The sequence below is a fragment of the Chanos chanos genome, chromosome 11 (genome assembly GCF_902362185.1).
Source record: "Chanos chanos chromosome 11, fChaCha1.1, whole genome shotgun sequence".
NCBI lineage: Eukaryota > Metazoa > Chordata > Actinopteri > Gonorynchiformes > Chanidae > Chanos > Chanos chanos.
The window spans coordinates 24,155,594-24,169,814 of NC_044505.1; the positions used below are offsets into that span (position 1 = coordinate 24,155,594).

Here is a 14,221-nt window from a genome sequence, read left to right on the forward strand (position 1 = left end):
TTTTTCCCCCATCTACCTTTTTTTGTCTACCCTTCATCTAATCTGTGTAATTTTGCAAATGAGGTCCAGTGACTAGAAAGTTTACGTTTGCTTGTCTTTGATTTCCTTCAGAGCGAAGCAGGGTTAAGGAATAGTCACAAACAAACAAACAAACAAACAAACAAACAAACAAAAAGAGTAGATTGGTAATGAGGAGGAGACTGACCTGGATGTTGCTTTTGTGAGTCTCCTCAGCTGTAGGTCGTCCATTGAGGAGGTGCTTTGTGCCTTCAGCGGCTCCTCCTGTCTCCTTCACGCTCTCCTTGTCCTCTGAGACGGTGGGATGAAGTTTGGGGCGGCGTTCCTGGCTGACCTCTGGGGTCGTCTCTGAACTCTGGCAGGTACTGTTGTTCAGCAGGGCTTTCTTTCCTTCTTCCTGCTGATGGTCTTTGACTTTCGGGTCAGGAACATGACCCGCGGAGGGTTTAACGGCAGCCATTCTGGCTTGGACAGAGGACGATCTCTGTCTCTTTCCCCCATCTTGGTTCTCCTCCTTCTTCAAACGTGCTACAGCAAGAAGCTGTTTTCCTTCGTTGGAGTCTCCCTGCGCTGGATTGGCTAATCTTGGTGCAGAGGTGGGTCTGGAGATGATCCTGGCCTTCACATTCCTCAGGTCAGGTCTGGGGAACCTCTTGATTTCAGGTTTAGTGGACTTTGGGGAGGAGGTCTTTGTGTTAAGCTTTGCATTAGACACAGCTGGTTGCTCTTTGGTCTTTTGTGTGTTGAGTCTTTGACCACTTCCGCGATGGGACGGTGAGTTGGTGAGTGAGTGGGCACGGAGGGGTGTGTTTTTGGAATCGTGTGGGGACGAAAAAGCTTGGGCAACTTCACGGTGACCTTCAAGATCGGGAACTACCTCGCTCTCACTCGAAATCATCTCCAGGACAATGGGGGATGAAGACAGCTCCGCCGGTCCTTCCTTGGTAGGCAACTCCACAGCCTCCTCGTGGAGCTCGTCCACAGGGCCCGTCTCAGGCCCCCTGTCGGAGCTCTGCGTCCCTGCCTTCTCTGACAGAGCCTCACACGTGTCCACCGAGGCAGTGGGAGGGAGGTCGAGCCTGGGGGTAGCTGGCTCTCCCAGAGCCGAGTCACTGCTAACGGCTCGCTCTGACTCGGTCGGACTCCCGTTGTCGCTCCTCGTCGCCACCTCTCCGGAGCTCACGGACAAGAACGAGTCCTCCTCCTCCTCCGCCCCGTCTTTGTCATCGTCGTTCTCCGAGGAGCACAGGGGAGCCTCGGTTTTCTGAGAGCCGTCTAAGCTCTGTGACCAGCTCACCTCGTACACACGTACGTTACCGTGGCTGTCCACATCAACATCACCATGGTTACCGTCCTGTCTCTGAAGCTCGGTAATGACCAGGGTGATGTTTTCGTTCCAGCCGTCGTCAGTGGCGTCCAGGTAGACAGAGACAGATTTGTCGTTCTCATTGTCGACAGACTCTGAGCAGTCTTGTCTTTGCGTGGCGTTTTGTTCGGGCGTGTCTGGGTGGCCATTCACGCCTTCCGTGCCTGTTTTCTTCCCCACGTCTCCCTCTGGCATGTCCACGTCCAGAGGACTGTCCACACGTCCACTGCTCAGGCTGCTTAAACTCCGGGTAGAGTCTGGAGACGCTTCGCCACGTCTGGAGGACGAAGGCGACTCGGTACACGATGAGGAGGAGGTCTGAGAGAAAGCGTTTCCATTCTGGTCTCCGGTGTGCAGCGGGAGCATCATACCACCCTGAGGGTTCTTCATCATCATCATCACACCTTCCTGCAGCTCCTCCATGACCGGACCAGTGAAGTACAGAAATACAGTGCAGGATCAGAGAGCTCTAAGAGCCATGTGTTCAAAGCCCAGGTCAGTCACCTGACTATGGGGAATGCAGACGTCCAGTTAGAGGTTCTGGATCAAACTGTCCAGGGCTGAGGAGCTGGATGCTCCCACACATCGGCATGACGAGTGTAGTCCATCGTTCAATGATTCTCCTTCACATGCATCTGAAGATTAAAGACAAACAAACATTTTTTTTTAAATGAAAGTAATCATGGTTCCTCTGAGTGTAATATGTGTAACAGAGCTGTTAATGAAAGAGCAGGACAAGGCTGCCCTCTACTGGAGTGCACTGGAGAAAATCACTCCAGCGTTCAAATCAGCAACACGTCAGGACAATTGTACACGACGGAAATATCAACTTTTTTCCTTGCTTTCTCTTTTCTTAAACCTAAAGGTGAAAGAGTCTATAATATTCTTCCCCTCCTCTTTCACATTAAAAAAAATAAAATCAGTTAATTGCAGAGGACGTTTAGTATGTTAGGTGCACTCACACTGCACTCACAGTGTGAGGGAGTATTATTGGCACTGAGTACAACCAGGAACATGCTGTCATTAGAAAGAACATCCATACTCCACTAGTCCCCAAACCAGACTAGCTGGTTCATAACATTTAACTATAATCTGTTAATTGAAACCCTGAAGGTTATTTTCAGTGTGACGTCGAGTTATGAAACGTGCTATTACACACACAGAGAAGACTCTGGAAAACCAGCCCTGTCAGTCAACTGTGTCAGCAAATGTGGGCCAGAGAGAATCTATTAAAGGAACCGTGGTTTTATTTTAAAATTCAGGACACAGCCTCGCAAAGCGCCTGGTGACAATCAGAGCCACAATACGGGCCTTGTGTTCCCACACAAAACACAGGATCACCATTACCGAACGACAGAGAAGGCAAAGAAAACACCATCCACTGTCTCACCAACGGCCTCAAACGCTTTTCCTCTCTCAACAATGACCGGCCTTCCAAGACACTGCAGAGCTCAAAAACCCCCAGAGACAACGACGCACTGTTTGAACATTTTTGAGAACTGTCATCAGGCGGATGAATGGAGAATGACTGTGGATATGAACTAAACAGAAAACTCCTTTCACAGCCGTGCCCTCTGCAGAGACACACTGGCTGTCGGGCCTTGGCCTGTACAGGACTGTGTGTTACACAATGTCAATGTGTCCCCACATTAAATATAAATGGGGAAAAACCAAAGAGAAGATGACTACGAAGGAGGTATGGAAACCTTAGACAATGCAGAATGAGAACACTCCGATCCTGCAGGATCAACGCTGGCTTTGTCTCCGGTTTCAGTGGTCAATCAGTTGAACGAGAAAAGGTTTTAAGAATCTTAAAAGATCCTGAACTCCAGATATCATGAGGCGCTTTCGCACCGGAGGAACTTTTCCATAGTTCTTAGAACTGTTGGAGAAAGTACCCCCTTATTTGCGTGTTCGCACCGCAGGAACTTATAGTTCTTTAGCTCCTACTTCAGGGTAGGTACTTTCTCAGTGCAATAGGAACCTTGTGACGTAGGTGTACAGCCATTGGTCCAGACGCAGGAATACGATGATTGCAACCGCCATTTTTAAAGATCCGTGCAAAATATAAAGTCTTAGAACGTATTTCATTTAGCTTTTGATATTCATGTCTCAAAATGTCTGGAATTGTAGGAGGGGGCACATAGTTTTTATGTTTTATTTTACCGGTATTTTATATCCCCCAACAATGACCATTTTGCAACGTCCAATGTATATTTGTACATTGAAGAGGTAGCGTACACTCCGCTTCGGTAGGTGCTTGTGTGGCTGTGATCCGCATTGTAACCTAAAATAAGAATGTGTTTATCCAGCTTACGATTGTAGGGCTGCGGCGGGGAAAAAGGGAAAAAAAAACAAACAAACAAACAAAAAAAACCCACGATGCCGGGCACAAGCACAAGCGTTATGCTAGCACCCGAAAAGTACTATGCCCATCAAGTCATTCACTGCTACTGCGGTGGTAAATGCATAAATGCATTGGGAAATTATTTTTTCCATTGGACTGGGTCTATCGCCATACAGTTTTATTTTCGTTAATCAATATTTCTGTCATTCAAATTCAATAAAACTCATTGCGTATACTGTAGTCTAGTTTGTCGATTTCTTTTGCCACAGTAATGGTTCTTTTTTTCCTTTTGGAGGTATTTAAAAGGTCTTAAAAGTCATTAAATTTGTACTTCAAAATGTGCAGCTATCCTGGTTAGTCATAAACAACAGCTCTTAGCTGCTGTACCGTCGGCCGGCTTACGTCACTTCAGCGTTCCTACTGGCGGTGCGAAAGCAAACAGAAAAAAGGCCCTAGAACGAATGTAGTTCTAGGGGAAGCTCCACAGGGGGTAGTTCCTATCGAATTACACCCTAGAACTGTTCGGTGCGAAAGCGCCTATGGAGAACCTTTCCTAGTTCCTAGTTCCTCGTTCAGATGTTTTTCGGCTGTGATCACTGCGATGTCTTTAGAGCTACCTCCTGATTTCTGACAGGGCAGCAAGGTTTCTCTGGACTGGTTTGTCTGTCAAACAGGTGATTAAAGACTCCATTAAAGATGCAAGAGAGAGAGTCGGATGACTAAAGGCCACAGTGCTCATCGTTACAATGCATGCAGGGCGCTCCTACCCACTGCTCTGAGATCAGTAACACTGTAGTTGTCTTTGGCTCCTGCGTGGACCAGGTTCAGGTTCTGCTGTAGTGTGTAGGAGAGTTTCTGACATTTGGGTTTTCACAGTTTGACTCTTGGCTGTTCACGTTAATGCAAGAGGTCGTGCTCCCTTTGGCATGTGCCTGGGAGGGTCACACACCCTCTCTCTGCCGGACAGTGATCACACGATTACGATGTGTGATATCTGAACGGAAGCGGTCAAGGGTCGCTGTAGTTGCGGTTCCTCTTGTGTAAATGGCACTACACTTGAAGCATGCCCTGTCACTGACTGACCCCACACAGCCTGTCATGTGGAAGGAGGCACGGAATCCAGTGTGTTTGGGGGGTAAGGGTAACAGGACGCTGTAAACTGAGGATAAAAGTGGGGAAAAAGTCGTGGCCTTTTGGTGCTTCAGATGGGTAAAGCATTGGTAGAGTTGACCCATGTTCTAATGTCAGAGTAGAGTGTGTAGCTATTCTCTGGTCTTTTAATTCTACCTAAACACAGGCCTGTGCAGACTGACCGGAACAGCCAAGACCCGTGACGAGGTACGTCACCTAGCCATAAACAGAACTGAATATAGAGGGGTTTTTTTTGTTTTGTTTTTTTAAATCAGCAATTTTCATTCTGCAACAGATTGTAAAGGATCCCCAAGAGAGACGGGCCTATGACATAACCATCAAACACCAACTATGGAACCTTAACCAGTAAAACCAATGGGATTTGGTTTTTTTTGTTTTGTTTTATTTTGTTAATTTAATGTATATTTATAAAAAAACCCAGGATGTATGATATGTAAATGTAGGTGGCTGTTCGGACACTGGTACGTTCCGTGTTTGATGCGGAATGTTTTAGACATCTCATACACTGCAGTCTTTTCTCCTGGATGAGATGTGGAAGGCAATGCGTAATCTCTGACTCTGACAACGACACTCGCTCTCACTGTGACATGTCTGATCGTTCCTCCGTTCTCGATTATCCCGTGTCAGAGCGGCCTCGTGTGAGCGTGTCTGACATGACTGTACTCTTCCCAGCTTAGCTGGATCCCAGACTACGCTGCACGCTGTTCCATTCCCTGGAGTCCTGTCTGACCGTGTTAGGATCAATCCTTTGTCCCTGAGGAGGGGGATAACTCTACATGCCTGGGCATTGTTAGTGTGAGGAACTTTCTCTAGTGTGTTTTTCAGCATGCCTGTGTCCATGAAGACAGAGAGGTTTAGAATGCCCTGGAATGTGACGGAGGGATTGCCCCGGACTTTTCACAGGACAGCGAGAACCAAAAAAAAAAAAAAACCTGAAAAGGAGCATTTAGCTGTCAGTGATGTTCTCTTTTGTTTGGTTTTTAAATTTTCCATTGCTGCACTTTTCACTCCTTCTGAACGGTCAGCAAAGATCACACCTGTAAATACCAGCAGACAAATTTGTTTTTGTTTTTTGTTTTTTTACACACTTGGGGCAGAACATGATTATTTAGTAGTTCTTTAATTATTTGTCTATTCGTCTGCATGTTGAAAACATGACCCAAAATTCCGTGTCCCGTCTTTGCCTGGGTGGTTTTGCATTAAGTGAAGTCATCAGAGGAGAGCTAATGGATCCTTTCCTCACAGAGCGCTGTTCCAGAACGTTCCACGGCCCTGCGGCTTGGGGGACCAGTGGGCCGGAAAGATATGGAGCTGGGAAATGAAGTCGCTTAAACGTCAATACTGGGTTTTAAAAGAGCTGGTGTGACAGTGGGGGGAGACAAGGCTCCTGTTTCAGCGTGTGACCTCCCACAGAGACAGCGACTGAGAAAGAAATCGATGTCCCTCTTTCTCCCAACCGTCAAACACCAGAGTGTACGACCTCTGTGTACCAAAAGGGTCAGACGAGGGTTAAACACCCGCACTCTTATATATTTACACAGCAGTGTACACATGGTGCATGCTACATACAGATAACAGCAAACACTGTGTTACTATGATCACAGTTAGAAAACCCAGGTGTTTTATTCGCCTAGTGCAATTCGTTTCCCTCGGAGCGAGGGAAGGCATCGTGCAGTGTCACGTTTCCCGTTTCCCTCAGACTGCGGCGACTGCCTGGGCAGTGGCTCAGGATGGTTGTGCGACGTATACTCAGGACAGTTAGGATTGCATAACGACACAACCGCATTCAAAATGGAAAGAGAAAAATATTCCATTGACAGACGCACTGAGGCGGACTACAAAGCCTGGATTGTTCTGAATGTCTGACTCCCTGTTCGTCTCTCCACTATTTCATCTCAGACCTTCTGCCTCTTCTCTCCCTGTAAACTGTCTGACTGAAAACGCCTCCTTTCCTGAAGGAGGAGAGTCCATTGTTTCCCCCCCCCCCCCCCCCCCTTCTTTTCGGCTCGGTCTCGGCCACCTGTTGTGGTGTTCTGACGGGGCAGAGCAGAGAGTGCTGTCCGCGGGGCTAAAATGTTCTTTTGTCACAAACATGAATAAAGTTCAGTCTGTGTCAGCAGCACACTGGACTTTGGCCCCGGCTGGGACGACGACTTTAGACTTCTAGGGGCAACTGATAATGCATTCCTTCTCTCTCTCTCTCTCTCTCTCTCTCTCTCTCTCTCTCTCTCTCTCTCTCTCTCTCTCTCTCTCTCTCTGACTCTGTCTCCTTAGAAATTAAATCTGATTGGCACTTTATTAAAGACAACAGTCATGTATTTATCAGTGATGTTAGATGATACTTTTCTGTCCCTCGCTTTCTCACTCTCTCTGTCTCTCCCTCGGTACAGTCATGTATTCAGGAGTAATGAGACTAAATGACCAGGCATTAGCGGGTGGTCTACTTTGGAAACTGTGAGGCTTTGTGCTGGATGCCATTCAGACACACACACACACACACACACACACACGCACGCACACAGTTGCCGTCAGTGCCAGCACTGAGCAGATGGATTTTAACAGTATATCGCAACTCATTCAGAGAGAGAAACCTGGCTCTGTTCACCTCTGTCATTATAAACACAGGCCATGCTACGTGCCGGGTCCGTTTGAGCTTTGGATCCCTATACAACTCAGAGTCATATACAAGTCAGAGCAATAATCCAAATTGTGATGTTATTTTGTATATGGAGTCCAGTTAAATGGGTAAATGCTTTAGCACATTAATCTGACTTTAAGGTATTATAACCAAACACAACAGCGTGTATTATAACCAAATACCACAGAGAGCATTATAAGCAAACACTACAGAGAATATTATAACCAAATACTACAGAGGGTATTATAACCAAACACCACAGAAAGTATTAAAACCAAATACCACAGATAGTATTATAACCAAAAACTGCAGAGAGTATCATAACCAAATATTACAGAGTGTATTATCACCAAACAGCACAGAGAGTATTATAACTAGCATTGGGCAGTATCAAGGCATTACGGTATACCGAGGTATTTAGAAATCCCGAAAGTATGATTTTCAATACCGTCAAAAATACAGACGCTCCTCTTTCTATTACATTGATACAGAGATGCTGTGTTGAGGTAGCGTGACCAGGCGTCCCGTTTTGCGTTGCACTGCACAGCATTTCGACCCTTTGTCCCGCATGTCGTTGGTCATTTGGTTTTTTAATCGTTAGTAATAAGAACACATGGACGCTTTCTTTTACCTGCCCGTCACATGAACCGCTTATGCTACTGCGGCATAGTTTCTACTCAATTTAATTGCGCTACGTCGAAAGCAGCAACCTGGTCCATACAAATGCAAAATAGCCAAGCATTTCTAAAAGCCTGGCTTTCATCCAATGGCTAAGAAGAGAGCAGTGAAGGCGATCATCAAGAGGCTGTGACGGCCGTCAATCAAACTGTGCAGTCGTGGGGCCGGTGAACTCCTCTGCTACTTCACAAAAACCAAATTTAAAGAAACTTTGCAGATATGAAGGTAAAAGCTACTAGGTCACATCGGGCTACAAAGAAAGGAAAAAGTTCTTTTTGTAAAGAATGGGCTGCGACCTATTCTTGGGTGTCCTTACTTAACTTTTTCCAGTTAAGGAATAGTAAAATTAGCCTGCGCGCCTCGACCTTTCATGCTTCCGAGCGATAGAACATATGATTGCTCTGAACGTTGCGAACGACTTGGGTTCGCTGACAGTGTCTTAATATGCAATTAGCCTACCTATAATAAACACCTATACTTTGTCCTCTAGTCGATTCCACGGCACACCAGTTAGGCCATCAACATCCCTCCCTCATACAGAACTATATAGAGCAGAAAAAAACAAAAGTAACCTGTACAACATGAAAAAATAAATGCATATGGAATCGATATTCATCATATAGACGTAAGATTACTAGGGCTTTTAGATAACCACTGACCGATTAAGCAACGGCTAATTACTTTATTTATTTATTTATTTATTTATTTTACACAAATACCGTCATGTACCGTATACCCCGGTGACATGTCAGGAAGGTATGAAGGTATGAAAAAATAGACACTACCCATGTCTTATTATAACCAAACACCACAGACAATATTATAACCAAACACTACAGAGAATATTATAACCAAACACTACAGGGTGTATCATAACCAAATACCACAGAGAGTATTATAACCAAACACTACAGAGTGTGTAGAGCCTGTGTATGCGGTCCCTGGTGCATGGCTGCATGTTCTTTCAGACACTGTGAACCTTAGAGGCCCGGTTTCATACTCTCGATCAGTGGAATTTATAGATCTTATCTGTGACAGGGAGTCATAGACCGCATGGCTCAGATTTACGATAACCATAAACAGATTCAACAAATCGCTTAAGGTTATGACTCACAGCCTGGTGTGAATGGAATCATGGAAAATATTTCTAAATCAATGGACACAGTTACACAGTCCAAATTCATCCAATACAACTCACTGTGTGAATATCCAAGTGTCTGAATACACTGTGTCATTTGACTGCATAACTGCTCAAATGTGTGTTTCTGTGTATTACAAACAGCCATGACAGAACATGGTGTACGCAGCTGCACACCACTGATCTGGGGTCAGTGTTCATCACTTATGTTTTTCATTCCTATACTGTACATATGAATCCCCTCTTTTCATTTAAATCATCCTTTCATCCTTGCACTCCGGTTCCCTTGGGAACGGCCTGGCCTGTCTGGTCGTCTACAGACTCGTCAGTCTGGACTCCCTTCTCCCAACGTCTGCTTTCAGTACGTTCTTAACACGGCTGACGGACAGCCCTTCAGTGGCTCACTGTCATAATCCTTCACACCTTATAATGTGTGCTGAACTCCAACAGCCGTAAAGTAATGCCCTTACAACCCAGTCTGTTTCAATGCATTCAAACAGACAGACAGACAGACAGATTTCAGATGCTGTCATTAATGTCTCTTTAAACGTATTCAAGCACAGGCAGACAGACAGAGAGACAGATTTCAGATACTGTCAGTAATGAGGTACTGACATCATCTTACAACATCTGTATCATTCCATCACTCCATCCTATCAAACACTCAGTGGACTCCTTCACTGACAGGAATATGAGAAGGCTGAAACCTGAACACAGACATGCATGCACGCATGCGCGCACACATACACACACACACACACAGGCACACACACACACACGTACACACACAGCTGGTGATGGGTGACTGCCAGTGCAGGGGTCACAGAAGGATCCTGCATTGACCAGAGCTGTCTAATTTAGGGGATTGTGGTGTTTCAGAGGATAGGTTTGTGTATAGGGTTAGTGTTTAGGGGTTAAGTTTGTTTATGGGGTTAGTGATTAGGGGATACATTTGTTTAGGGGATAAGTTGGTTAGGGGTTTATTCTTTAAGGGTTAGGTTTCTTTAGGGGTTCAGTGTTTAGTGGATAGGTTTGTTTAGGGGTTCAGGGTTTAGGGGATAGGTTTGTTTAGGGGTTTAATCTTTAAGGGTTAGGTTAGTTTAGGGGTTCAGGGTTTAGGTTTGTTTAGAGGTTTAATCTTAAAGAGTTAGGTGTCTTTAGGTGGGTTAGTGCTTTGGTTGTGCAGTTCCATGCATAAACAGATCAGTCAGTCAATAGCACTGGTGTGTAACGTCAGGGGTAGCTGGAGAGAGGCCAAACACACACCATTACTAATGCAGCTAACCTCAAACGACTGTATCTCTATTAATCTGCTGTAGCTACTGCTAGTAAAGCCAATGACTTTTCCTGTCATCTGACAAAAACACAGGAAAACTGACGCACCGAGCTTGAGAAGATGATTTGGGTGCATGTGAGCTATCAGAGTGTTACTGTGTGCAGAGACACAGTGTGAATCCACTGGAGTTATGCTATAACTATCGCTCTGTGTGTCATAAATATATCAATTACTTATGTAATACACATACCATCAAATGTCCACCTTCATCAACACAGCAAAGGCATGACGTTTGATCTGTAATACACCAGCTTTAACTGAAACATCATCCCTGCAAGCACACACACACTCTCTCCCCTTCTCTCTGACACACACACACACACACACGTACACACACACAGGCACTCATGCTCGCACACACGCACACACACTTCATGAGAAGTCAGTCAGAGATGACCATATGTAGCAAAAAGTTGCTGATAACTTACCTAATATTCAGCATTCCAGTCAGGGAGTAATATAGCAGGAGTCCTTGAACAGTGATAGGTTTTCTAAGCACACAACCTCCCCCCATGCAGGCACACACACACACACGCGCGCACACACACGGACGCACGCATGCACTGACTGTCCTGCTACTGTGTCTAAGCCTGTCCCTATTGCGTCTGATGATTCTGTTACTGTTCCACACAGCTCTGAGCGTGGGCAGTCTCAGCCTGGCGAGAGAGAGAGAGAGAGAGAGAGAGAGAGAGAGAGAGAGCGCGAGAGGAAGGGAGAAACAGAGAGCAAGGGAGAGGAGGAGGAGGAGGAGAGAGAGAGAGAGACAGAGAAAGAAAAAGAGAAAGAGAGGGGGAGAGAGAGAGAGAGAGACAGAGAAAGAGAGGGAGAGAGAGAGAGAGCACCCTCCCCTACAGACCTCAGCCTCTGCAGCCAAACTGTGCTGCAGTAACACCATCCAAAGCTCTGTTGTATATGTGTGTGTGTGTGTGTGTGTGTCTGCGTGTATGTGTGTGTGTGTGTGTGAGGTAGTGACTTTTCCAAAGGCAGCCAAGGAATGTGTTTTTCCCCCCTTACTGGGAGTCCTTCATGCCAGCAGCAGCAGCTCTTCCCTTGCTGCGACAGACACACACACACACACACACGCACACACGCACGCATACAAACATGCACCCATGTGAGCTTCTTGTAGGTACACACACACACACACACACACACACACGCGCACACACGCACGCATATAAACATGCACCCATGTGAGCTTCTTGTAGGTACACACACACACACACGTAAAACATTCACATATGTGAGCTTCTTGTAGGTGTACACATACACACATGCACACACACACACATACAAACATGCACACATGTGAGCTTCTTGTAGGTGCTTTTGCGCACACACACACACACACACACGTACACACACACACACACGTACACACACACACAGGCAGACAGTTCAAGGACTAGCCCTGGTGGGGAGGGCTCTCTCTACCCATGAGGAGCCATGGTGCTAACTTCACTACAGGAACACAGGGAATGCACGCGCGCGCGGGCTTGTGTGCGTGTGTGTGTGTGTGTGAGTTTGAGCGGGGGAGTCAGTGAAATGGGGGCAGGTTATCATGTAAAAGTCAAAACAGCGGCCCTCTGTGTCAAGCAGAACTACAGTTCACTGTTGCTAAGCAGCCAAAAAACTCCCTCTTTTTTTAGGAAATGGATGAACAGTGACAGAGGAACGGTGTGGAGAAACGATAAAAAAATAAATAAAAAAGCACAAAAGTTAATCTCAAATTTTTAAAATGCCAATGAGCTAAGCGGGATGTAATGCATATATATGTCTTTGTATGGACTATCAGATTTAGATGATCTAATCTAGATTAGAATAATCTAATCCAGGCACATGGATGTTCTTTAAGACAAAAGCCCTCCCACACAGACCCCCCCCCCCACCTTTCTCACATACAGTCATATTCTGGAGCCCTCTCACGAGTTAATTCCACCAAAGCACCCCCCCCCCCCCCCGACAAAGCTGCTAAAAAGCACAAAGCCAGTAAAGAGATTAAATTGGTATATTTGAGTTTGAACCAGTTAAAAGGCAGTGGTGATTCTGACTGTAAATGAACTGTAAAGAGCAGAGCGACGGCATGTGAAAATCCCTTTTAATTTGCACCTTCTGAAGGAAATTACTTGGCAGAGGAAAAAAAAAATCATTCCTTACCTACAAGCCTCAGAACCTCTTTTATTTTTTGACACCTGCAGAGATTCTAAGACCGTTTACCCTGTGGGCGCTTAAAAACTTATTCTAAAAAAGAAAAAAAAAAAAAAAGAGAGAAAAGAAAGCCCAGTCAAACTCATAAACTCAAATATTTTTAAAAGACTGTCTGCTGAAAACTACTGCTTTCATAAATCAAATATCTGAATATTAAATGCGATACATTTAAAGTGTGAGAAGTGACCAGGCGAGTGAGAGGGGCTCCAAGGCTCGTGTGTTTGTCAGACAGACGCTAATGTCACTCAGCCTGGATATTCTCCAGCTGCTGGGAATGATAAAGTCATATCAGAAAGTCTGTGGTTTACTTACATCAATTAAATGTCAAAACACACACACACACACATCTACATTCCTGCTGTGGCTACAGACGCTTCAGCGGGTGGCATTAGCTCTCACACACCGCCAGACAAGGGTGGACTGAGTGTGCAACACATGAGTACTTCAGAAGAATGAGTGTCATAAGGACAGAGAGAAACACACACACACACACACACACACAGAAGAAGAGATAACACAGCACTCAACGTCACTCACTGACAACTTACACAAACAACCTGATCAGGCCACTGTGCTGTCAGAGAGAGAAAGTGTGTGTGTGTGTGTGTGTGTGTGTGTGTGTGTGTGTCTGTGTGTGCGCGTGTGTGTGTGCGTGCCAATGTTTTGTTTTGTACGCTCCATATCTTAAACATGGAAATACTCAGAGACTACTTATCTTCACATAGGCAGCACACATACACACATATCACATGTGGAAGTTCGGGTAAAGTTTAATCTGTGTGTCCTGACCGTGGGGAGTCAGACAGACCAAATTAGACTCTTTCTGCTCCAGTACCCTTGGACTTTTCCCCCTGAGGAGGGTCCTCAGCTCAGCGAACACAGCAGAGCGACACGCTCAGTACAGTCACACACAGATCAGAGTCGGTTTTACACCAGTAAAACCCTCACTAAGTCACTGAATAATCCCACATCTCTCTCCCCACAACACTAGAGCTACGCCCACACCTCTGCCTCAGCTGACTGAGACTGGAGAAGTCATAAGGCTCTCGCTCTCTCGCTCTCTCTCTCTCAAAAAAAAGAGTATATTTAAATATTCAGAAGCAGGCTAAAAATGAGGTCTGGCAAAATCCATGTTGGGGCTGATCTGCTCTCAGACCAAATAATGTGGAAACAGAGAGGGATCAAGCCAGATGAAGAACACACGGTTCACGTGAATGACCCACCACAAAGTCCTGATTATGTAGCCTGTATCACTGTGAAAGCAGCCAGTCTGTCCAGGACTGTCTGTGTGAAACGACATCAAGTCCTGCTTCCCTCTGGACTGGAAATGCTGCGGCTGA

At 45.7% G+C, this 14,221-nt stretch overlaps 1 protein-coding gene across 1 annotated transcript in view; it reads right to left on the minus strand.

The window, feature by feature from the left end:
* The window catches only part of mtus1b (microtubule associated tumor suppressor 1b), a 48,043-nt gene extending 36,858 nt beyond the window's left edge, over window positions 1-11,185 (minus strand). Inside the window, exons 1-2 of the mRNA XM_030787962.1 lie at window positions 11,102-11,185; window positions 206-2,019 (exon numbers count right to left, since the gene is read on the minus strand). Coding sequence (XP_030643822.1) covers window positions 206-1,807 — 1,602 coding nt within the window. The 5' untranslated portion in view covers window positions 1,808-2,019; window positions 11,102-11,185. The remainder of the gene's footprint in view (window positions 1-205; window positions 2,020-11,101) is intronic.
* Between the last annotated feature and the right edge of the window lie 3,036 nt (window positions 11,186-14,221).